Source organism: Cnephaeus nilssonii (assembly GCF_951640355.1).
Source record: "Cnephaeus nilssonii genome assembly, chromosome: 17".
Classification (NCBI taxonomy): Eukaryota; Metazoa; Chordata; class Mammalia; order Chiroptera; family Vespertilionidae; genus Cnephaeus; species Cnephaeus nilssonii.
Window position 1 is genome coordinate 47632226 of NC_137088.1, and position 20812 is coordinate 47653037.

The 20812-nt window shown below is 39.5% G+C and overlaps 1 protein-coding gene across 9 annotated transcripts in view; it reads right to left on the reverse strand.

The window, feature by feature from the left end:
• FHIT (fragile histidine triad diadenosine triphosphatase) overlaps window positions 1-20812 on the reverse strand; it is a 1334508-nt gene that overhangs the window by 718206 nt on the left and 595490 nt on the right. For all 9 annotated transcript variants that reach the window (XM_079795475.1, XM_079795474.1, XM_079795471.1 and 6 more), the window contains one exon: window positions 19868-19987. In XM_079795475.1, coding sequence (XP_079651601.1) covers window positions 19868-19970 — 103 coding nt within the window. In that variant the 5' untranslated portion in view covers window positions 19971-19987. The remainder of the gene's footprint in view (window positions 1-19867; window positions 19988-20812) is intronic.

A 20812-nucleotide genomic window follows, 5' to 3' on the forward strand; every position in this document is an offset into this window, starting at 1 on the left:
GCCTAGGCCCAGCCTCCCAGTGCTCCCAGAGCCTTTAGAACATAAGGCCCACCCCTTTGTTCTCTGTTCAGGGGTGAATTAAATCAGAAATAGCGGGAAAGACAGGAGAAGCTAGAGCTGAGGTAAAGGCGCGAGGGAGCAAAGTACAGGGCTCAGAGGCATGAAGTGCACAAACCTTTGGGCCTCCGTACCCCTCAAAACTGTCAAAGAGCATGTGCTCATGTGGAGCATACCTACTGACATTTAATTAGAAATTATAACTGAGAACATTGTAAAACATCTGTTGGTTTACGTAAAGTAATAAACCAGCATGTTAGCATAATAATCTTATAATAATCACATTTTCCAAAAACAATATGAGTGTGAAGAGTGGCGATGTTTCACAGTTTTGTGAAGCTCTTATGAAACGCTGATGAAATGTATGGCGTTCTCATTTCCCCTCCTATACTCAATCTGGCATGTCTTTTGGCTGAAGCATAGGAAGAAAAGCTGGTCTCATGCAGATATATAGTTGGAAAAGGAAAGAGCTCACGGATCCCCGGAAGGCACTCCGGGACCCTCAGAAACCCCAGGATCCCTAGTTTAGATCATCCTCTCTGCAGTTATGCCATGTGGGTTTGAAACCTGGCTCTGCCTCTTAATATTAGTATATGTTTGATTTGGATTAGTTAAGCTCTGAGTAAGTTATCTCTTCATCTATAAAACAAAGGAACTTATAGTACCTGCCTCAGGATTGCTTATGAATTTAAATGAACATTTATCAAATGCTTAGAAAAATCTCATGGCATATAAAAATGTTATGTGAGTAATGCTAAAAAGTAATTAAATAGGTAGTCACTGATTTTGCAGGCAGAATCTCTGTCATCGGTGACTTCACTATCCTGAGTTTTCTGTTCTTAGAATTGGACAAAGATAGGGACCACTTCAGTAGGAATGAACAAGTACAGCAATATTATAATAAAAAGAGTTATCATAGGGGCTCCAGTAAATAGAGAATTCAATAAAGATATATATTTCAGCTACCTAAGATCAAGAATAAAAAAGCCATTGGATCTCCACTCCACTGAGGACCGGTAGCAGCATCCTATCTTCAAAACCCTCTCACGTTCAAAGTCACATGAGAAAGTGGGAAGTCTCATGGGAACATAATGCAATTTATATTCAATTTGGGCCATTAAAACATGTCAGGAAGTTAACATGACCAATTCAAATGTATTTTATAATAATAAAAAGTAGGTAAATGGTTATAAACAATCAAGAGTTAATACTAAAGAGAGATCTTTTTTAAAAGATGAAGGGATTAAGAAAAAACAAGACAAAACCCAAAAATACCCTCATAGACATAGACAACAGTATGGTGATTATCAGAGAGAAAGGGGTTGGGGGAAGGTAGAAGAAGGTAAAGGGGAGATAAGTAGTGGTGAAAGGAGACTTGACTTGGGGTGGTGAACACAATATAATATTCAGATGTTATATTATAGAACTGAGCACCTGAAACCTATATAATTTTATTAATCAATGTCACCCCAATAAATAAAAAAGAAAAAAAAGAGATATTTGAAGAAAACAGAAAAACAGTTCTTATCACAAGAAAAAATACTGTAACTGTATGGTAATGGATTTTAAGTAAACTTATTGTGGTAATCATTTCACAATATATACATGTAACAAAACTAATATAATAAGTCAACTGTATCTCATTTTTTAAAAAAAGTAAACACTATGTCAGGATTAAATTAAATATATTTCTATTTGTACAAGTTTTTATTAATTTCATTTCTAAAAACTGATAAAGTTCATATAGGAGGTCATCTGATAAATGGACACAGAATGAAGAATTTATTATAGATATATTTTCCTACTTATAACATTTCTCTACATGATGTAATTTTGACTACATGTATAATTCTTCTATTCAATTCCACCAGACTTCTCACATATTCTCAGACCATGAGAATCATAGGAAATGGGATATTCCCCTCCCTCTCTACACAGGCCACAGGGGAATTTTGCAGGCAGAATCTCTGTCATCATACTAGATTGCTGTGTTCTCTGTTTTTCATCGACAGTCAAAAACAATATTCTGCATAATGAAAAGATCTGGCTAACTGGTGATTGCCATGTATGGTTTATCTTTTTCAAAGGTTTACAATATCAGAGAATGCATTTTATATGATAATTATGTTAAGCATAATCTAGAATGTAAAACATCATATTTAATATAACATATTTGTAATTCAGAAGACACATTACAAAATTGCCAAATTTTCCATGGTCTCCCTTTTCAATATCACCTCTAAGCAGAAAATATGTAAAATTAGTAATTAATAATAGAAAGACAAGCTAAGAGTTCAATAAAGAAGTCTGTATGTATTATTACTTTTAGAATGTGAAAGCACAGCTCTGCTTCTAGAACACAACTATCTGGCTCATGGACACACCCCCAGTTTCCTAACTTTTAACTTGGAAATAGCATTCTCTACCTCCTTCAAAGGGCTGCTGGGAAAATAAAGTGAATTTTTAAAAACTTGCCCATGAAGTGCTATGAACTTCTTGGTAATAGTAAAGAAAAAAAAATATTTCAAAAAACACAAGAAAGTATACATAAATAGTTATTCTCAGGAAGGAGAGAAAATCTTTGTAAGCTTAAAAGAATAGTAAAAACTCACAAATGACAAAGTTGATAAGCTTAAATACAAAATAATAAGTTATTTATATTAATAATATAAGCAAATTGAACAGGGTGAGGCCAAAATAAAAATATTTGCAACAAATATGATAGGCAGAGGTTAATTCCTAGAACATGTCTAACAAATTGAGCTTTGATAAACAGCCCAATAGAAAAAGGACCAGAGGACATTAACTGAAGAAAATAATTCATAAGTACATTTTAAAATTCACCCTATATCACTCAGGGACTACAAGTGGAAACAATGACATAAGTAAAATCTATCAATTTGGTAAAGGTTTGGACAAACTTCCAAATCTTAAATTCTTGAAGTTGATGAGGCTATAATTCTTGAAGTTGCTGTTGTAAAACAAATTTGAGAATATTTGCCAATTTAAACAACACATAACATTTTAGCAAGTGATAACAGGATCAAGAAATTTATCAGGAATATGATCAAAGATGCTTTACCAAAATAGAGGTACTGATAGTACCTCTGTTTTATAGATGAAGAGATAACTTACTCAGAACTTAACTAATCCAAATCAAACATATACTAATATTAAGAGGCAGAGCCAGGTTTCAAACCCAAATGGCATAACTACAGAGAGTTATTTGGTCATGTATATGACCAAAATATAAAATAGTGAATACTAAATTATAGTAAATCCATGTTATACAATATTACTCCATCATTAAAAATCCTACTTATAAGTATATATTAAAACATCAGAAAATGTCAATAATAAAATTAGTAAAAAATCAGGTTATAAAATGTTTCTGTTTTGTAGAGAAACATATAAAAAATAGAAAAGTTTTGTTTTGTTTTTCCACATGGGCTATTTCTGGGTAATGAGATTATAGATAGTTCTTATCCTACCTAATAAAATAGTAATATGCAAATTGACCGCACCTTCGCTACGCCCAAGCCACACCCACCAGCCAAAGCCACGCCCACCACCCAATCAGGGTGAGTATGCAAATTACCCAACAAAGATGGCAGTTAATTTGCATACAATGAGGGAGGGAGGAGTGAAGACTGAAGACAACTTAGAAGGAAGAGGGAGGAAAAGCGGAAAGCAAGGTGGCTGCCAGAGAGAAAGCCCAGGCGGGGCAGAGCGGGGCGGAACGGGGCGGGCGACAGTGGTGAGCGGGTGCAGGCGCAGGGGCCGCAAAGGCAGCGGCAGCGCACGCGGCCACAATGGCCGCTTGCAGGATTCTTCCTGCAAATGGGCTACTAGTTTCCTATAATAGGCAGATAGTCTTATAATTAAAAAAATGCAAGATTTAAAAATTTGTTACACTTGATATAACTAGATTGCTTTTACATAGACATAATTTAAACAAAACATTTATTTAGTCAAGCAATTCTTTAGCTAAAAAACACCAAATGCCTTGAATATATGTAATTCCTTTTCTCCATAACATTTCAATAGTTTCAAAATGACATTAGTGCTGAGCATCTACTGTGTACTCTCAGGAAGCTGAGATGTGGACATGGAATAAAAAGGGGTTAAAAAAAAAAAGAATAGCATCATTTGAAAATGAATAAAGGAGAAGTTTATAGTCCAGAGAGTGATCAGTGCTGGCCAAACCCTCTCAGCTCGTGTTGGCTGAGGACTGCAAAGTGAAGGTACATTGCCTATGGAGAATTGTTAGCAACCTCCACACCCAGAGGACTTACTGCACAGAGATGATGCTTCGCTAAAAAATCTGCTGAAATTAGTTCAAAGGTGGTGCGAGAGGGTCATTTTTCAGTGCTGTGTGTGTGGAGAGGTGTGTACAGTAACTCCATTATGGTTAGTGAGAGTTGAACATCTAGACTAAAGGAACCCCCTGGAGATGTAATTTAAAATCACGTGGCAGTGTAGCTCCCAGCCATGAATGAGCCCAGGATCGTTCCCTCACCTATCTCCCCAGGCACTAAAAACAGCAGAAATTTTATTTACATATACTGTATAAAATTATACCTAAATATACAAGCATATGTGTGACATACATATAAGACATTAATATAATATAATATAATATAATATAATATAATATAATATAATATAATATATGTATTTTTACCATGCTTCACAGGAAAAAAAGGAAAACTAAAAGGTTTACAGAATGTCAAATTTCCATCAATTTAAAGGCTTATTTTAAATCATGGACGTTATTTTCATGCCTCCTTTTTTTTAATCCTCACCCAAGGATCTCACCCAAGGATATGCGTATTGATTTTTAGAAAGAGGGGAAAGGAAAGAGAGAGAGAGAACATCAATTGGTTGCCTTCTGTGTGTGCCCCAACCTGGGATCGAACTCATGACCTAGGTATTTGCCCTGACAAGGAATCAAACTGGCAACCTTTTTGGTGTATGGGAGAAACTCCAACCAACTAAGCCACCTGGCCGGGGCTGTTTGTTATTTCTTTATTTTTCTTTATTTTTTTTATATCCTCACCTGAAGATACATTTTCATTAATTTGTTTATATTAAAAATTTTTAATGTTGACACTTTGCAGATGTCCCTAATCCCTCCCCCCTTTGCCCACCTTCACCCACCCTTCTCCCCCTCCCTTGGCCTTCACCACACTGTTGTCCGTGTCCATGGGGTATGCATGTATGTTTTTTAGCTAACCCCTTCACCTTCTTTATCCAGTCACTGATTTGAGGGGAATAGGAAGGGAGAAAGAGAGAGAAAAACATCAGTCGGATGCCTTCCATACTCACCCTGACCAGGGATCAAATCAGAAACCTAGGTTTATGCCTTGACCAGGAATGGAACTCGAGACCTTTCCATGTACAGAACAATGCTCTAACCAACTGAGCCACAAAGGCCAGGGCTGTTTCATCTTTTCAAAACACTTAATCTTACTTTATTAGTCAACTTTAGTCACTTTTCAACATTCCAGGAAATAAATGAATAGACAAACTGCCTTGGCAATGCCTTGGCTATTGTACAAATAACAGTAAACTTAAAGAAAGAAGGTCTTATCAAAGGGATTCATCAGAAAGAAACATCTATATGCCGAAACCGGTTTGGCTCAGTGGATGGAGCGTCAGCCTGCGGACTCAAGGGTCCCAGGTTCGATTCCAGTCAAGGGCATGTACCTTGGTTGCGGGCACATCCCCAGTAGGGGGTGTGCAAGAGGCAGCTGATCGATGTTTCTCTCTCATCGACGTTTCTAACTCTCTATCCCTCTCTCTTCCTCTCTGTAAAAAATCAATAAAATATATATTAAAAAAAAAAGAAAGAAACATCTATAATAATAAAAGGGTAATATGCTAATTAGACCAGATGTCCCTCCGGATGTCATTCTGGACATCCTTCCTGACAAGGCCAGGGCCGGAGAGAAGCTAGCCTGTGTCCTGGGTGCCTGCCAGTGGCAGGAGAGAAGCCAGCCTGGGTCCCGGTGCCTGCAGGTGGCCAGAGGGAAGCCAGCCCGGGTCCCAGGTGCCTGCTGGCAGCTGGAAGAGGGAAGCCTGGGTCCCGGGTGCTGGAGGGAAGCCAGTGCCGGCAGCCGGGGGAAGGAGGGCTACTCTTGCACGAATTTTCATGCATCGGGCCTCTAGTTTACAAATAAGGATGCATGTAAGAGAATCTGTATGAGGGGGAAGCCAGGAAGACAGGACTACAAAAATGAATTAAAAGATGAAAAAACTGCATACAACTCAGCTCTAGACTCCCTGAGGAGGGAATGGAAGGGCATATAAAATCATGGGAAATCAAAGCTCACCAGCTGATGAGTTATCAAACCCTGTGTTAATTTGTGACATTTAGGAGGATATAAAATGTCACCTCAGAAACAGGGCGCAGCCAAGAAGTAACTGCTTTCCCCAGGCTGGCTGGGACCCACGTGAAATCTCTGAGAGCTGTGCTAGGGTGGGCAGGGGAAGACACTTTTCCATGCTGAAGCCACCTGTTACTTCTTTTCAGAGAAGGGCACTTTGAAATTATGAATATTAACTATGCATCCAAGTGTGAGTGTGTGCATGTGTGTAACTGTAAAAATCCAGGTTGACACTCAATCAACACGCAGCACAGAGCCTGGTGTGAAACTAGATCAACTCGTTTTACTTGCTAAATGAGGACTCTTGTCTTTTTTTCAGCTTTAAAGATAAATGGTCCAGTTGGCCAACCAGGGCTACTCATTTAACAAATAATTCCTGAATGCCTGCCATGCACCAGGCCAGGTCCCTGGCTGTGAGGATGTAGTCCTGAGCAGATGGGACAGCAACCCCCACCCTCACAGAGCTCACATTCCAGTTACCCTGAGGCAAAAATACTAAGTTATAGAGCAAGTTAGGGTATGAATGCTGCAAAATATAAAATGGGAGGGGTGGTGCGATCTTAAAATAAAGGGATGAGCATCCTGAGACATTGGCATACATACACCTAACCGCATTCCAAGGAGAAGGGATGGCTGGGTCAGGGCTGAGAGGCCAGAGAACACTTAGAATGTTTGATGAACAGGAAGTGGGTGTGGCAGGAACACCAGTGTGGGGACTGTATCAGTTTCCTGTGGCTGCTGAGACAAACTACCACAAACTTGTGGTTTAAAACAACAGCAGCTGATTCTCAGCATAGAGGTCAGAAGCCTGAAATCAAGGTGAAAAGGGGCTGTTCTTCCTCTGGGAGCCCCAAGAGAAAGTCTGTTCTTTGCCTTTCCCAGCTCCTAGTAGCTGCCAGCATTCCTTCACCTGTGACCCCATCACTCTGCCTCCCTGACCTCTTCTCTATGTAACTCCCACTCCTAGGAAGATACTTGCCATGAGATTTAAGGTTTACCCAGTTTATCTAGGATGTTATCCTCACATTAAGATCCTCAACTTAATTGCAACTACAAAGACCTTTTTCCATGTAAGGTAATATTCAAAGTTCCACAGATTAAGACATTTTTGGGGAGTCACCATTCAACGTACTATAAGATGATGGTGGATAAAATAAGGAGGAGTAAGGATGGTGGGGAGGGACATAGGGAGTTCATGTGGGGACCCTGTAGATCATTGTGATAACTTTGGCTTTAGTTTGAGGAAAGCAGGAAGCCACTGTGGGGGGAATAAGCAGAGAAGTGACATGGATTCAACGTGTTTAATAGGATCACTCTGGCTGCTGTCATTCCAAAAAGTCCAAGAGCATTCAACCTTTGGATTGGTCTTTCTTCAGCCTAAGTGTTTGCCAGCTTTAGATCAGAAAAAGAAAAGCGGATCAGAAGAACCTGGCATAGAGCAGGCCTTCAGAAAATACCTGTTAACTAAATAAATGAAGGTTCCTTTACCTAACACCCTGTTTTGAACCAAAATTAAATGTATCCCATAAATACTTATCCAACATCTACTATATTCAAGATTTGTTTCCTATGTTTTAAGTCAATCAACAAGCCCCATACTGCTATCTAATACAGTACTCAGTGACAAACCACTTTTTCTTCAGGATTTATGATGTCATCCCTTTACTTCCATAAACAGGGATTGAAGAATCTCAACTTGGTGGAGGTGAGGATGAACGGCAGTTGTATTCTTTGCTATCACTTTGCTAGTCATTCTATATTGAACCCCTTTCCAGACCCTCAGGAACATCTTCAGCAGAGTCTATAACTTTGCATTTACTTTTCATAATTAAAAGTATCTCCAGAAATAGAAAATCTGAACAGAATGATTACTAATAAAGAGATTGAATCATTAATTAAATACCTCCCTACAACCAAAATGCAAATCAAAACCACACACCGGTTAGAATGAGTATTGTCAAAAAAACAACAAATAAGTGTTGGCAATGATGTGGAGAAAAGGAAAACCTTTCTCATTGATGGTGGGAATAAAATTGGTGCAGCCACTATGGAAAACAGTATGGAGTTTTCTCAAATAATTAAAAATAGAACTACCATATGATCCAGCAACTCCACTTTGAGGTATTAATACAAAAAAATGAAAACACCAACTCAAAAAGGTATATGAACTCCCATGTTTATCACAGCAGTATATACAACAGCCAAGCAACCTGTGTCCACTGATGGATAAATAGATATAGAAAACATGGCATCTATAGACATGGAATATTATTCAGCCATAAAAAAAATCTTACTATTTGTGACAACATGGATGTACCTTAAGGGCATTATGATAAGTGAAATAAGTCAGACAGAAAAAGAAAAATACGGTATGATCTCACTTGTATGTGGAATTTAAATAACAAAACAAAAACAAGCTCATAGATACAGAGAAGAGATTGGTGGTTGCCAGAGGTGAGTTTGCAATTGGGGGGAAATGGGAGAAATGGGTAAAGGGGTCTAAAGGTAAAAACTTTCAATTATAAAATAAATATTTCATGGAAATAAAGTGTAGCATGACAGCTAATTATACTGTATTGCATATTTTAAAGCTGCTATGTCTCTCAAATTCTGGGCCCCAACATGGAGGAATTTTCCCTATTTATATTGTTTTTACCTTCTTTGTCTCCCAAATATGGGGTGTTTCCGGCCCCCTTTGCAAGTTCTTAAAGAGCCCCTATGTGCTGGGGTCTTGAGACCTCAACCAAAGGCCTGGCCTGGTGCCAGCACTGATAATTTCGTCCGGGGAAGGTATAATGGCCTCTCTGAAGTGGGAGTAGTCTTATTTTCCTTATTATTTAAGCAAGCAAGCAAGCATTTACAGAAGCCAAATAGCAGGGTTAAAATTTCAAACAGCAGTTTTTATATAAGATGGATGCTTCAAAATCAGCCAGGGCTCCTCATCCTTTTGTTAGAGGCTGAGTGATCTCAGGTAACTGTCTGTCAGCAGGTGAAAGGCTCGTGTCCCTGATCCAATTCCAGTTCCATCTGAGGGGACCCTCTGCAAACATGGGGGCCATGCATAGTCTGGAGTTGGTAGATAGGTTATTTCCAGGAAGGTATTCAGGCTTTACTGTCACTCTGTCTGTTTCTGAGGATCCATTTACAAAAGGACAGTCATGTTTCCCGTTATAACTTGCAAGTAGTCCATGACCCAACCTCCTTGCTGGATAGGCCAGTGCCTCAGTTGAGCAGTGTCTATCTGAGGCACTACATTCATGGCCCTTTACAGGAACCTAGGGAGCTGCTTGCATGTTTCCTCCAAGGGCTACAGAAACTTAGGGTGGAATAGCAAAGTTGTTCCATCTCTTTCCTAGGAATTATTCCCCAATCCCTTCTTGCTCAACTGGAAGCCACTCCAAAAGCCTCCCCTACCCAACTCTGCATTCAGAACAATGCAAATGAGAAGCAAGCGCTGGTCTGGGCTCATGTGCAATCCCAAACTCACAGAGCACATGGGAAGCTCTCCTAGTGCTTGTCCAGTCTTGTTCCCCTCTAAGGCCAGGGCCTGCATCGCCTGCCGGTGCCACAGCTCAGCCAGCACCAAGCCAGGGGGCAAGATGCCAGCATTCTTTTATTGAAATCATCCAGCTTGGAGCTTTGAGGGTCCTCTCACACATGACTTTAGGGGCAGTAGGAGTACTCACTCCAGAAAGAGGAATGAGGAAAGCCTCTCCCATTCTTCATTCCAACTGTCTGACTTTCTGCCCTTACGCAGTGTGGAAGCATGGAGGATGGTGCAGTGTGGTGGGGCTGGCTTTCTCTTAGAGGTGGTATTTCTCCATAAATGGCGACATCCTTTCTGTTAGACCTTAGCTGCGCATGTTCCAGGGCAACGTGGAAAGTCCCACGGAATGTGTGTTGCACTCCTAAAGTTCAATCTCATTATCGCAGATACAGCAACATGAGAAAAAGCTTCCAGGGGTACATTTGGTCCCTAAACAGAACAGAAAAATACTAACTAGTATTCCAGATGTCTGCATGAGGAACACTCCAAGATTTTAATGTAATTTCTGTTGATTTATTTTATCCTGACATATCTTATTTAACAACTGTTAAAGCAATCAGCTTTGGTGAATGGAAGGGGATCATGGTTTACTGTTAAAGTATTAGCACTCAACAGATAATTCTTAGTTCCAACAAATCTCCTGAACTGGGAATAAATCTTGAAAATGAAAAGAGCTCTTGATAACTACAGCCATTTCAAAACCTATTAGAAAAGAGAAAAATTAGAGAGCCAGATGAATCTCCTCCTGGACCAGATTGTACCGTGGAGCAAACTATGCTGCTCGTCAAGCTAACTGCCTGCCCACACTCCAGCTCTGCAGTGTCAGCCTTAAGCCTTGCAGATTTTCAGAAGTCACCAAGGTTAATCCGATTCTTAAATAATACTGATGATTATGATACAACAACAAACCCACCGAAGTCAAGGAAAAATATGAGTGGCAGAGTATATATAGATTTACAACATTATAGCAGTGGAGAGCCCTGGTTGGGTAGTTCTGTTGGTTAGAGCATCATCCTGATACACCAAGGTTGCAGGTTTGATCCCCAGTTAGGGCACATACAAGAATCAACCAATGAATGCATAAGTAAGTGGAACAACAAAAATATATATTTGTCTTTTTCTCTCTCTGAAGTCAATAAATAAAATTTTTAAAAGATTATAACAATAAAGCACTGGAAAGCAGAAGTGATGGGGAAGGTTTGAAATTAGGGAAAATAAGTCCTCAGAACACCTAACCGACGCCACAGAGAGTCTGGCTGCACATGGTGGACAACTAGAGGGTGGAAAGAAAATGGCATGAGGGTGAGGCATTTGGGTGAAGTCTGGATTCCCATGAAGTGGGACCACCATTGGCCTGAGGTTCAGCTTTTCTATTTCAAAGGCTCATGGGTCAGTGAACACAAAACAAAATACTGACTCCAATTGCACTGTTCATCTTGAAACATTATTTTAATTAATTTCCAAAATATTTTTAACAAAAGATATTAATAAGGTGTGTGTGTGTGTGTGTGTGTGTGTGTGTGTGTGTGTGTACACTTTCCACACTGCCACCCCACATGGAAAAGACAGAAAACCCTGTCTGGGTCTCATAGCCCGGCTTCCCCGGACCCGCTGGTAGGCAGCTACCAGTTCATCATGAGGAAGACGGCCATTGGGAACGAATGGAGAATTCTGTTGTTTTTAACTAATTGGTGAATCTACTGTTCTGCTAGCCTCCATGATGTTGAAGAATAAATACCAGGTTTGAGCCCAAGGATTTGATGGCAGCTTCCTCCTATCAGCTTTTGCCTCTCTAAAACCAGGGCTGTTACTGCGACTGTACCCACTGTCGCGCCCATTTCTGTTATTAAAATATTGAAGTGCTCTGTACTCACTACTCCCTGAGTGCTGCTCACTCCTCTTTGCCTCACTGGGGACCCCCAGACCTCCCCAAAGTGCAGAAATCAACAGGCTCATGTCTGGCCCAGCAGAGAGCTTCCAGAACACCTATCACATTGGTCAGTGCCGCATGTCATACTAATCACTACACATAAAAACAACTCCTCTGCCTAAGACATACCCACCCACCTCTTAACCCCCAACTGTGGGTATATCTAAGCCAAACTGAGACTCCTGAAGCGTATTTAAGGCCTGGAGCAGAAACCCCAGAAAAATATTTAAGATCACAAAACAGGTTCAGATGGCTAGTACTGTAGGCAGTTCTTAGGACAAGGCCAATTTAAGAATTGTGCCCAAGAGCTATTTGCAAATTTATAGTAGTTATTTTTTCAGTCAATTAGTTTGAGAAAGGAAATGGGAGCTAAGTAAATAAATTAGATCATTAATTTGCATTAAATATAAATTAATTATGCTAATTCTAAGAAGTGAACATATATACACATTATGTACGTATAATAAAGAATATCCATGAGACTGTATTAGCAAAAGAAAGTCATCTTAACTTATTGTGTTGTAGAAAATCCATGTATATTTATTCAATAGATTTTAACAGTTTTGATATGTGTATGAAAATATAGGATAAACATGGACTGTCTACTGATGTTCTAACAAATCTATTTTCATTGAAAGTGGAAATCAGGATACACTGTGCATTATTTGAGTTAATTTCATGACATTTCTTTGAGTAATGATGTATTATTCCATTCATTACTTCTAATTACATTCTGTCACCAGTGCCGGGCTGGCAGCACAGGCCCAGCCTCTTCCTGTTCCTCACAATCTGATGACTTTCATGGAAAGCAGATCACAAATGTGTCCAGAATATAATGAACCAAGTTCAGTGATTGCTAACCGTGATAGTTTGAAATTACCTGCGGAAAGTTTCACAAAGAAATAAGTATAAATGGGGGATGGTTTTCTGTGTTAAAGACTGCTCACTTTTGCAATTAATTCAAGAAATATTCAAAGTGTTACTTTAATACATATATAAAATTATCATCCTATCATTTGCTAGAGTGGGAGAGAGAGCACTCCTAATATCGTCCTCCTCTTTCCTACCCTCACACAAAATTCTATTTTGTATAGATCAGCAGATTGCAAAGGTATCTTTAACTGGTTGCAAAAGTGATTCTATAGGTTTTGTGCAATTCTGAGAGAATGCAGGAACCTCCTAAAAGCTCTGATCGAAAAGCCAGTTGGAGTTTCCTCCTCTAACACACAAGCATGTCCAGGCAGCCCGTCTCAGCTCGTTCACAGCAGGGCCTAACGCCAGAAGGCAAACCCTACTATGGAGAAGAGGTCAAGGTCAAGGGAAAACAGTCACAACTAAATAATAAGCAAGGAGCCAAGGGAACCAGAATGCCATCGCGTGCATGTCCTCCCCAGCCGCAGGCAGCAAGGAGCCGGGAGAACAGCGGCTAGCTGGAGGCGGCCTAGATGAGGTCTAGAGACCAAGATGTACAAGGCTCAGGCACGCTGTTTCATGGGCGGGCCACCTTTATTTGAAGGAGCCAGAGTAAAGTGTATAAAGTCCACACATTTTGTTCCATGCAATTTCAAATGTTCCTTGCACACATATAAAGTATCTATTAATTCCTTCAGTTTCTGTTGCCAACGATCCATCATGCTGTCTATAATAACAGTAAAGAGGCCAGTCTCAGCTCCAGGAACAAAAAATAAACGTGGGAGAGTTAGAGCCTGGCAAGGCTGGCTCCGCTTTCTCTTCTGGTACCCGTGCTAGCTCCTGCCCGCTGACCCTGAAGGCAGCCTCAGAATCCTCCTCAACACTGCGAGGTCACTATCAACTAAAAACCAGGGGTTTGAGAGCAAATGGGTTTGCTCTCTGTGACAATTTCACAGATGACAAGTTGAGATGGATGACGGTCACACAAGGTTTGCCTTGCAGTGGGGGCTGGCAGGACCCTCTGTGGCAGGTTCTAGACACTGAAAACAAGATGTCAAGCAACTTAGTGAATTATAGAAGCATCTAAGAGCTCCCTTTGTTCCTGCTGACCAACGCCACCACAAACTGGTTCTAGCTGACAGCGATGCCTTCTACTAACCAAAAGCAGGTGCACACTACATGGGAATCTTTCCCATAAAAAACAGGGTAAAGAGCCCTAACTGGTTTGGCTCAGTGGATAGAATGTCAGCCTGTGGACTGAAAGGTCCCGGGTTCGATTCCAGTCAAGGGCATGTACCTTGATTGAGGGCACATCCCCAGTAGGAGGTGTGCAGGAGGCAGCTGATCGATGTTTCTCTCTCATCGATGTTTCTAACTCTCTATCCCTCTCCCTTCCTCTCTGTAAAAAAACAATAAAATATATATTTTTAAAAACAACAGGGTAAAGAGAACTCTAACTGAGCAACCACAGCTACACACAGATCTTTGGAATGCAATAATCTGCCAAATAAAGGCAAGAAAAATATGACCACAAGACAATCCAGTTACAGCTCAGGACAAAGGATGGCAAGATTGTCTTTGAACATCTCTCCAAGAGTACTTTAACCTCCTAATTGCAGCAGGCATACAGAGGGTGCAAAAACAGATATAGGCTTGGGGGAATTTAAGAGCAAAAACATCTGTCTTTAGTCATAAAGATATTAGAATGTGCTTGTGCTCATTTTATTTGCACAGGAAGGCTTGCAAAGAAACTCTTTTGAGAAATGAAAGATCATCAGATCACTAATAACTGCCGTTTCCTGAACAATTAAAGAAATTCACAACATTACAACTTACTTAGGAAATGATGAATATTTCTGATTTTTACGGAAGGATGAAAAGGGCACTTTTATCTATAGCATCTTAGAGCTTATAGTGCTTCCGTAAAAAGCACTGTTAAGTAACGAAGCTATTTTTATTCTTTCTTCATTTATTTCAGGAGAACTCAACATGAAATGGTCTGAAAAAAAGAGAAATCTAAACATCGCTTGTTTGGATAGCTGAAATTGTGTTTTAAAAGACATTTACCAGGGTTTTACTTTTTATCTAATTGAAGTTGGACCTCAGAGCACAATTTCCATTGTACAAAACTTTTGTTTCTAATACATCAGCAGAAATGTCCTTTAAGTTACTTAGTCCAATTTTTCACAAACACACCTTGGAAGGCTGTCCTCAATGCATCATTCTAACGTTGTTTGGCCCTGATAACATTGTGTGCAATGCTCCTGTTTGGAGAGATCTGCTTTCTAATAACTAATTCAATAATCTATTGACAAATGATTTGTATAATATAGTATGGCCAGCAAGTGAGGTTTGTCTCTGTCGTTACACACCGCATTCATCCCGTCCATGAATGTTGCCACGTCCCCCTTATATTAGAGCTCCTTATGCCATTCTGAAAGCAACCCAACGATCAATACGCTCGCTGTCTGCTGAAAACTACAGGACATAACAAATGAATAATTTTATTTACAATAAAAGCCCTAGTCCCCAAATGGATTCCGCTAATGTTCAAATTTATTTCTCATGCTCAACTCAAGATGAGAGGTAGGCACTGCACAATGCAAAGAGAGTGGGTGGGGAGAAGCGGTAACTATCGTGGTTCAAATGTGTGTAAGCCACGAACAAGAGCTGGGCTACACTGAGGAATGAGGGCCCCTGTAGAATTCTAAAGATGCCATTCCAGACGCTTCTGCTTTCTCACCAAGAAACTCTGGAAAGCACTTTCCAGTAACAAGAAACTAATGGATTAAAGACATTCTGACACATTCTTCTAGAGTGGTGCGCCATGGAGGCCAGAGCTATTCAGTCGGCTTCAAACACTGCCCGAACAGAGTGTTTGCCTTAGGTGGGGACAAGGAGGGACTGAAGTGGCTCTTTGAGCAGGAAGCAAATAGTCTTGCTTCAAAAGCAGATCCTCAGCCCCTGATCTGACAGTTCCTTTCCTCCTCTGACAGGTATGAAAAAGTCAGGAAGCAAAGTCATAGGAAAAAAGGCTTGAAGGTGGGGAGCCCTCAAAATGTTAGCGAGGGCACAAGTTCAAAGATGACATTTATAAGTAACTTCTGAATGGCACATTCCCCAAAGACCACCTGCATACTCCTTTAAAATAAATCACCAAAAATACAAGATAAAAATGTCCAGTTCACATAATGATGCCAATGTACTGCTCTTAAAATACAGACTTGTCCATTGACAGATTAACATGCAAAATACAAAAAAAAAAGGGGGGGGGAGAATCCTTTCCCATCAGCCATCCATTCATTCACTGCTTTTAGACTTAACTCGGTACAGTCATAGCACAGAAATATAAACAAGATTGTCACTGACAAGGCAGGAAGGGAAAACAGAGCTTGAATATGATACTAAAAAATCTGGAATAAAATGGTGACAAGCCCTGGCTTTGTGCAGGGAATACTGACAGGCAGACCCTTACTGCCCCACCCCATTAACTGAAATGATCCGGGTGCTCCTGACATTTACAGGTTCACTAAATGCAGTCAGCAGGTACTCCGGATGCCAGGATAAAGAGCTGCGTAAGAGCAGGTCCTGCTCCCTCCCCTTCCCAGGGACTAAGGACCCAGGGCAGAGACAAGTAGGAATGCTGGTTGTGACAGGAAGCAGAATGGGAAACTTGCTTGGAATGATGCCTGGCACAGAGTAGGAACTCAGTAATAAACTGTTGAATGAATCAACATGTGACTAATGAATGAACCAACTGTCACAAAAAGGACAGAATATACTGTTCCTACAAAGGTGGTGAAGCATCCATCTTATATAAAAACGGCTGTTTGAAATTTTAACCCTGCTATTTTGGCTTCTGTAAATGCTTGCTTGCTTAAATAATAAGGAAATAAGACTACTCCCTGTTCCAAAGAGGCCATAAACCTTCCCCAGAAGAAGTTATCAGTGCTGGCACCAGGCCAGACCTTTGGTTGAGGTCTCAAAGCCCCAGCACATAGGGCTCTTTAAGAACTTGCAAAGGGAACAGGAAAAGTCCTTATTTGGGAGACAAAGAAGGTAAAAACATATAAATACCGGAAACTTCCCGTGTGACTTGGCCCAGAATTTGAGAGACATTTCCCTCTGGGCCCGCACGTAATAATAATAATAAATGTAACTCCATCTCTCTAAGCGTTGCTTGGTTCTTCTCTGGTTTTCTGTAACAGTGGGACAGGTATCAAAGCACTTGAGCAGAAATGAAAAGGATGGGGAGGGCAGCAGGGGAAGAGAGTGCAGGGGAAACGGTACAGAAACACATGCTTGTTTAGCAAAGAGCTGGGAAGGGCTGAGTGAGATGATGCATGGTGCCAGGCAGGTATTGGAATTGGGGGGCCACTCTGTAAAGTATATGCCCACCACTATGCTAAATGCCTGAAACTAGTACAAAATAGTTTTGAATGGAAACTTTAATTGAAAAATAAAAGTGAAATTTTAAAAAAGATAATGATTTTTCCCCCCAAAACTATGCTAAGGAGTTTGGACTTTATCCTTATAAAAAAACAAAGGCAAGGATTGGGGGAGACTCATTATTTTTAATAGTTGTTTGTAAGCAAGGGAATAGGAGAACGATATGATCAGAGGGTGGCTCAGAACGAGGTACAGGCTTGATTGGAGATCCAGACACAGGCTCGCTGACCCACCCAAGGGGCTAAATGAGAGCAGAGAGACTAGAATACTGGGGAAAGATTAAAGCCCACTGCAGACATATAACCAATTATTTTATGAAATGTTAGTGGGCAGAGCTATCCACAGCTTCAATTCCCAAATCACAGACAAAAGAATGTCGCTTTCTGCAAGGGAATAAGTAACTTGTTAAGATTCTTCTCACAGTCATCACTTAACAGAGTTTACAAAGGTAAAGTGAAATAAAAAGCTACAAAATCATCATATAAATAGGATTGCCTGAATGCATCCTCTCCTGGCCCCGGGACCACCTTAAGCACTGCAGATGTGAGATAACCTTTCAGAGTGAACTGATGACAAAACGATCCGGTTCTCACTGTTCTGTCCTCAGAAAGGACTGGGTCCCGCTTGCTACCTTCCAAACAAGTAGGTTTGTTATTCTAATACAATGTCCCCCATCTCCTTGGCATTTACTCAAAGACGTAGTAACTGTCCAGGACTCACTTCCACATGGCAATTCCAGTGTTCCGTAGAACAAATGCAATCATCACTCACTCCCTGCTCACTGCTGGGGGCAGACATTTGCCCAGAAGCAGACATGTCAGTTCCTTGTGTTCCAAAGCATTTGTGACCAGGTCTTACACATCACACATTCAGAGTGGGTTAAAAACAGTATGAAAAAGCAAGTTTCTTACTATCAAAATGTAAGTAAAAAATTCACGAAGTTCATTCCATTATTAACCATTAAAAAGGCAGTGCAGCTCTCCAAGCCCACATTTTCTCAGTCGAAGGCATTAAAATTTCTTCATCTAAATTCACATCCCTTCCCAGGTTCCCTCAGTTTTTTGACAGAAGTCAATTAAAGCTGGCACCCAGAAAGAGATGGCATTTAAACCAAATTCTTTTGTCACTGGAGTTCCTAACATTTTGCTTAAAAAATTCCTCAAATGAAAGAGAAAACTGCAAACTTGCAGCACAATCACATGAAAAAATAAAATGCAAAAAGCTCCTGTTATTTCAAGAACTGCAGGTCTTTGAGAAGATCCTACTACAAAACTGGCAGATAACTTAAACATTGTTCTGTTTTCTATGACCTTTCTAAATCACTCCACTTTATTTCTTTTACATTAATAAACAAAAGAATGAAATTTCCTAATATTGAGTATAATTTAAGCTATTTTTTATGAATTTAAAGAGGAGTTAAATATTATCAAGAAAAGCATATGTCATTTACTGATTTATTGCTGTGGTCATTAGTTTTATAAATTTACAAAATTAGTTTAGTTAAAATTTGGATTCAAGAAATTTGAAAGTCTATCATAAAATCACAACTATCTTTTGGTGCATATTTTCTTGTTTGTATTCTTTTTGATGTACCATAGTTACATGGCCAAGAAAGAATAGTCATAAAATTCTCAAGCACTTTGAAAATTCCCACATGAAAAAAAATATAAATCACTCTGAAAAAATTTTTGACATATTTATAGATTTAGAATTACTAGCAATATATTTCAAAGTAAAATCATGTCTCAGTGTGGAATATTCTTATCTTAAAATATAAAATTTTATGCTTTGTTGAACTCTGCAGAGTAAATTAAGTTAGGCAGAAAGAGAAAAAAAAATTCTAAAGAGTCAGTACAAAAGTCATATGCACACAATCACAATTGGTATCTTCAACATCATAAAAATTACTCTCCAAAGCATTTAACAAATCCCTGCTATTTCCACTGCAAAGAATGAAGTGCCTATGGAAGTCAATAGGAAGAAAGACTACAACTCGATAGTCGGAGGGATAATGATCTAGAAGCTGGGATGTTTTCCAAGACAAAATGCTATTTCAGACCCTACCATGAAAAAAAATATTTGTAAGCATATTTATGTATATGAATTTAAATAAAACTTCCAGCTTGAATGATTTCCAAGAGGTAAAGAAACCAATGTGTTTCAAATCTTCCCATAATCCCTTACTTTCACTTCACGAAAGTGCCACCCAATCTCTATTTTACTATTAAAATTCACAATTGATAACTGAAAACAAAGTGTCCATGATATTTATTGGGACCATTTTAGAAGCACCTATTTATTTACACAGCTACCACAGTGAAAAGGTCAGGCAAAAACTCTCCTCGGAAGCCACAGTTGCTAAGCAACTCTTTCCAGAAGTTCTGCAAAACTGATCAAGCATATTACCGGCGCCACCAACTGAATCGAGAATAAATGGAACATCTTACCTGGTTTGTCCAAAGAGGGGGAGAAGTGGATTCCTTGTTTACCTTTCAGACAGATATTGGAGGCCAATCCTGTATTCGTGTGGTGTGTTAGGTTCAGAGGCTTTTAAAATTTTTCTTCTCTTAAAACAAAGGATACGTCCTGGGACCACAGGTTTCCTGTTCACGAGGGCGAAGGACAGTTCTGTCCTGAGAAACACCACAGAGGGCTTGATGAGATGTTGGCCGAATCTGAATGACATGTTCTCTTGGTTGGAATCTGAAAGAAGAAGTGATTTAGGACCTTTATAAAATGCAATTGAGAAACTCAGATCATATACCACTTTACAGAAAGCAAAGCAAAATCCATTGCTACAGATTCTTAGTTGAGAAGACATCATTTAAGCTGCCCCTCATTCAATGTCCACTATGATGTATTCTGGGTAAGTCCTCCTGAAAAGCTCCCCACTCCCCACCACTTAATTGGAGAAAATGACAACAACATGGTCTTCTTAATCCCTCTGCATTCAGGTTGCCACCTTAACCCAAATCTACTAGGCCAGATCCGGCAGGTGCTTTTTATTTTTACCCATCCATTTCATCAACTTTGCTCAGCTAAAATTTTTCAATGTTAAGCATTTATTCTAAATAATCTAATTCTTAAATATTTTTTCTCAATGGTTTTATCTTTAAGTTTATTTTGAATATCCTATTTCAGTTTTTGTTTCACTTTTTTTCTCCTTCCTATTTCCACTGGCTAGATCAGTTTTTCCTTTTGTATGAAATTATACATTCCACTTCTATCTCAGAAGTGGTTTATTACAATCCATACTAATGCTTAATGTCTCCATCAATATCTAAAAGCAGATCATGTCGATGTCCTTAGCATATTATTCCCATCTTGGCTCTCTCTCACAGTTCATCTCCCAGCTTCCTCCTGTCTAATTTTTTATGTGTTGAAATAATAGTATGTTATAATTTCAAATAGTTATTGATATGCTGTGTTTTTGTAGTTTTTTGTACACCATTAGTTAGTTATTCAAGCAATCATGTTTCTCATTTATCTTACTGACAAAGGTCTACAAACACCCCCTCATACTAAGCA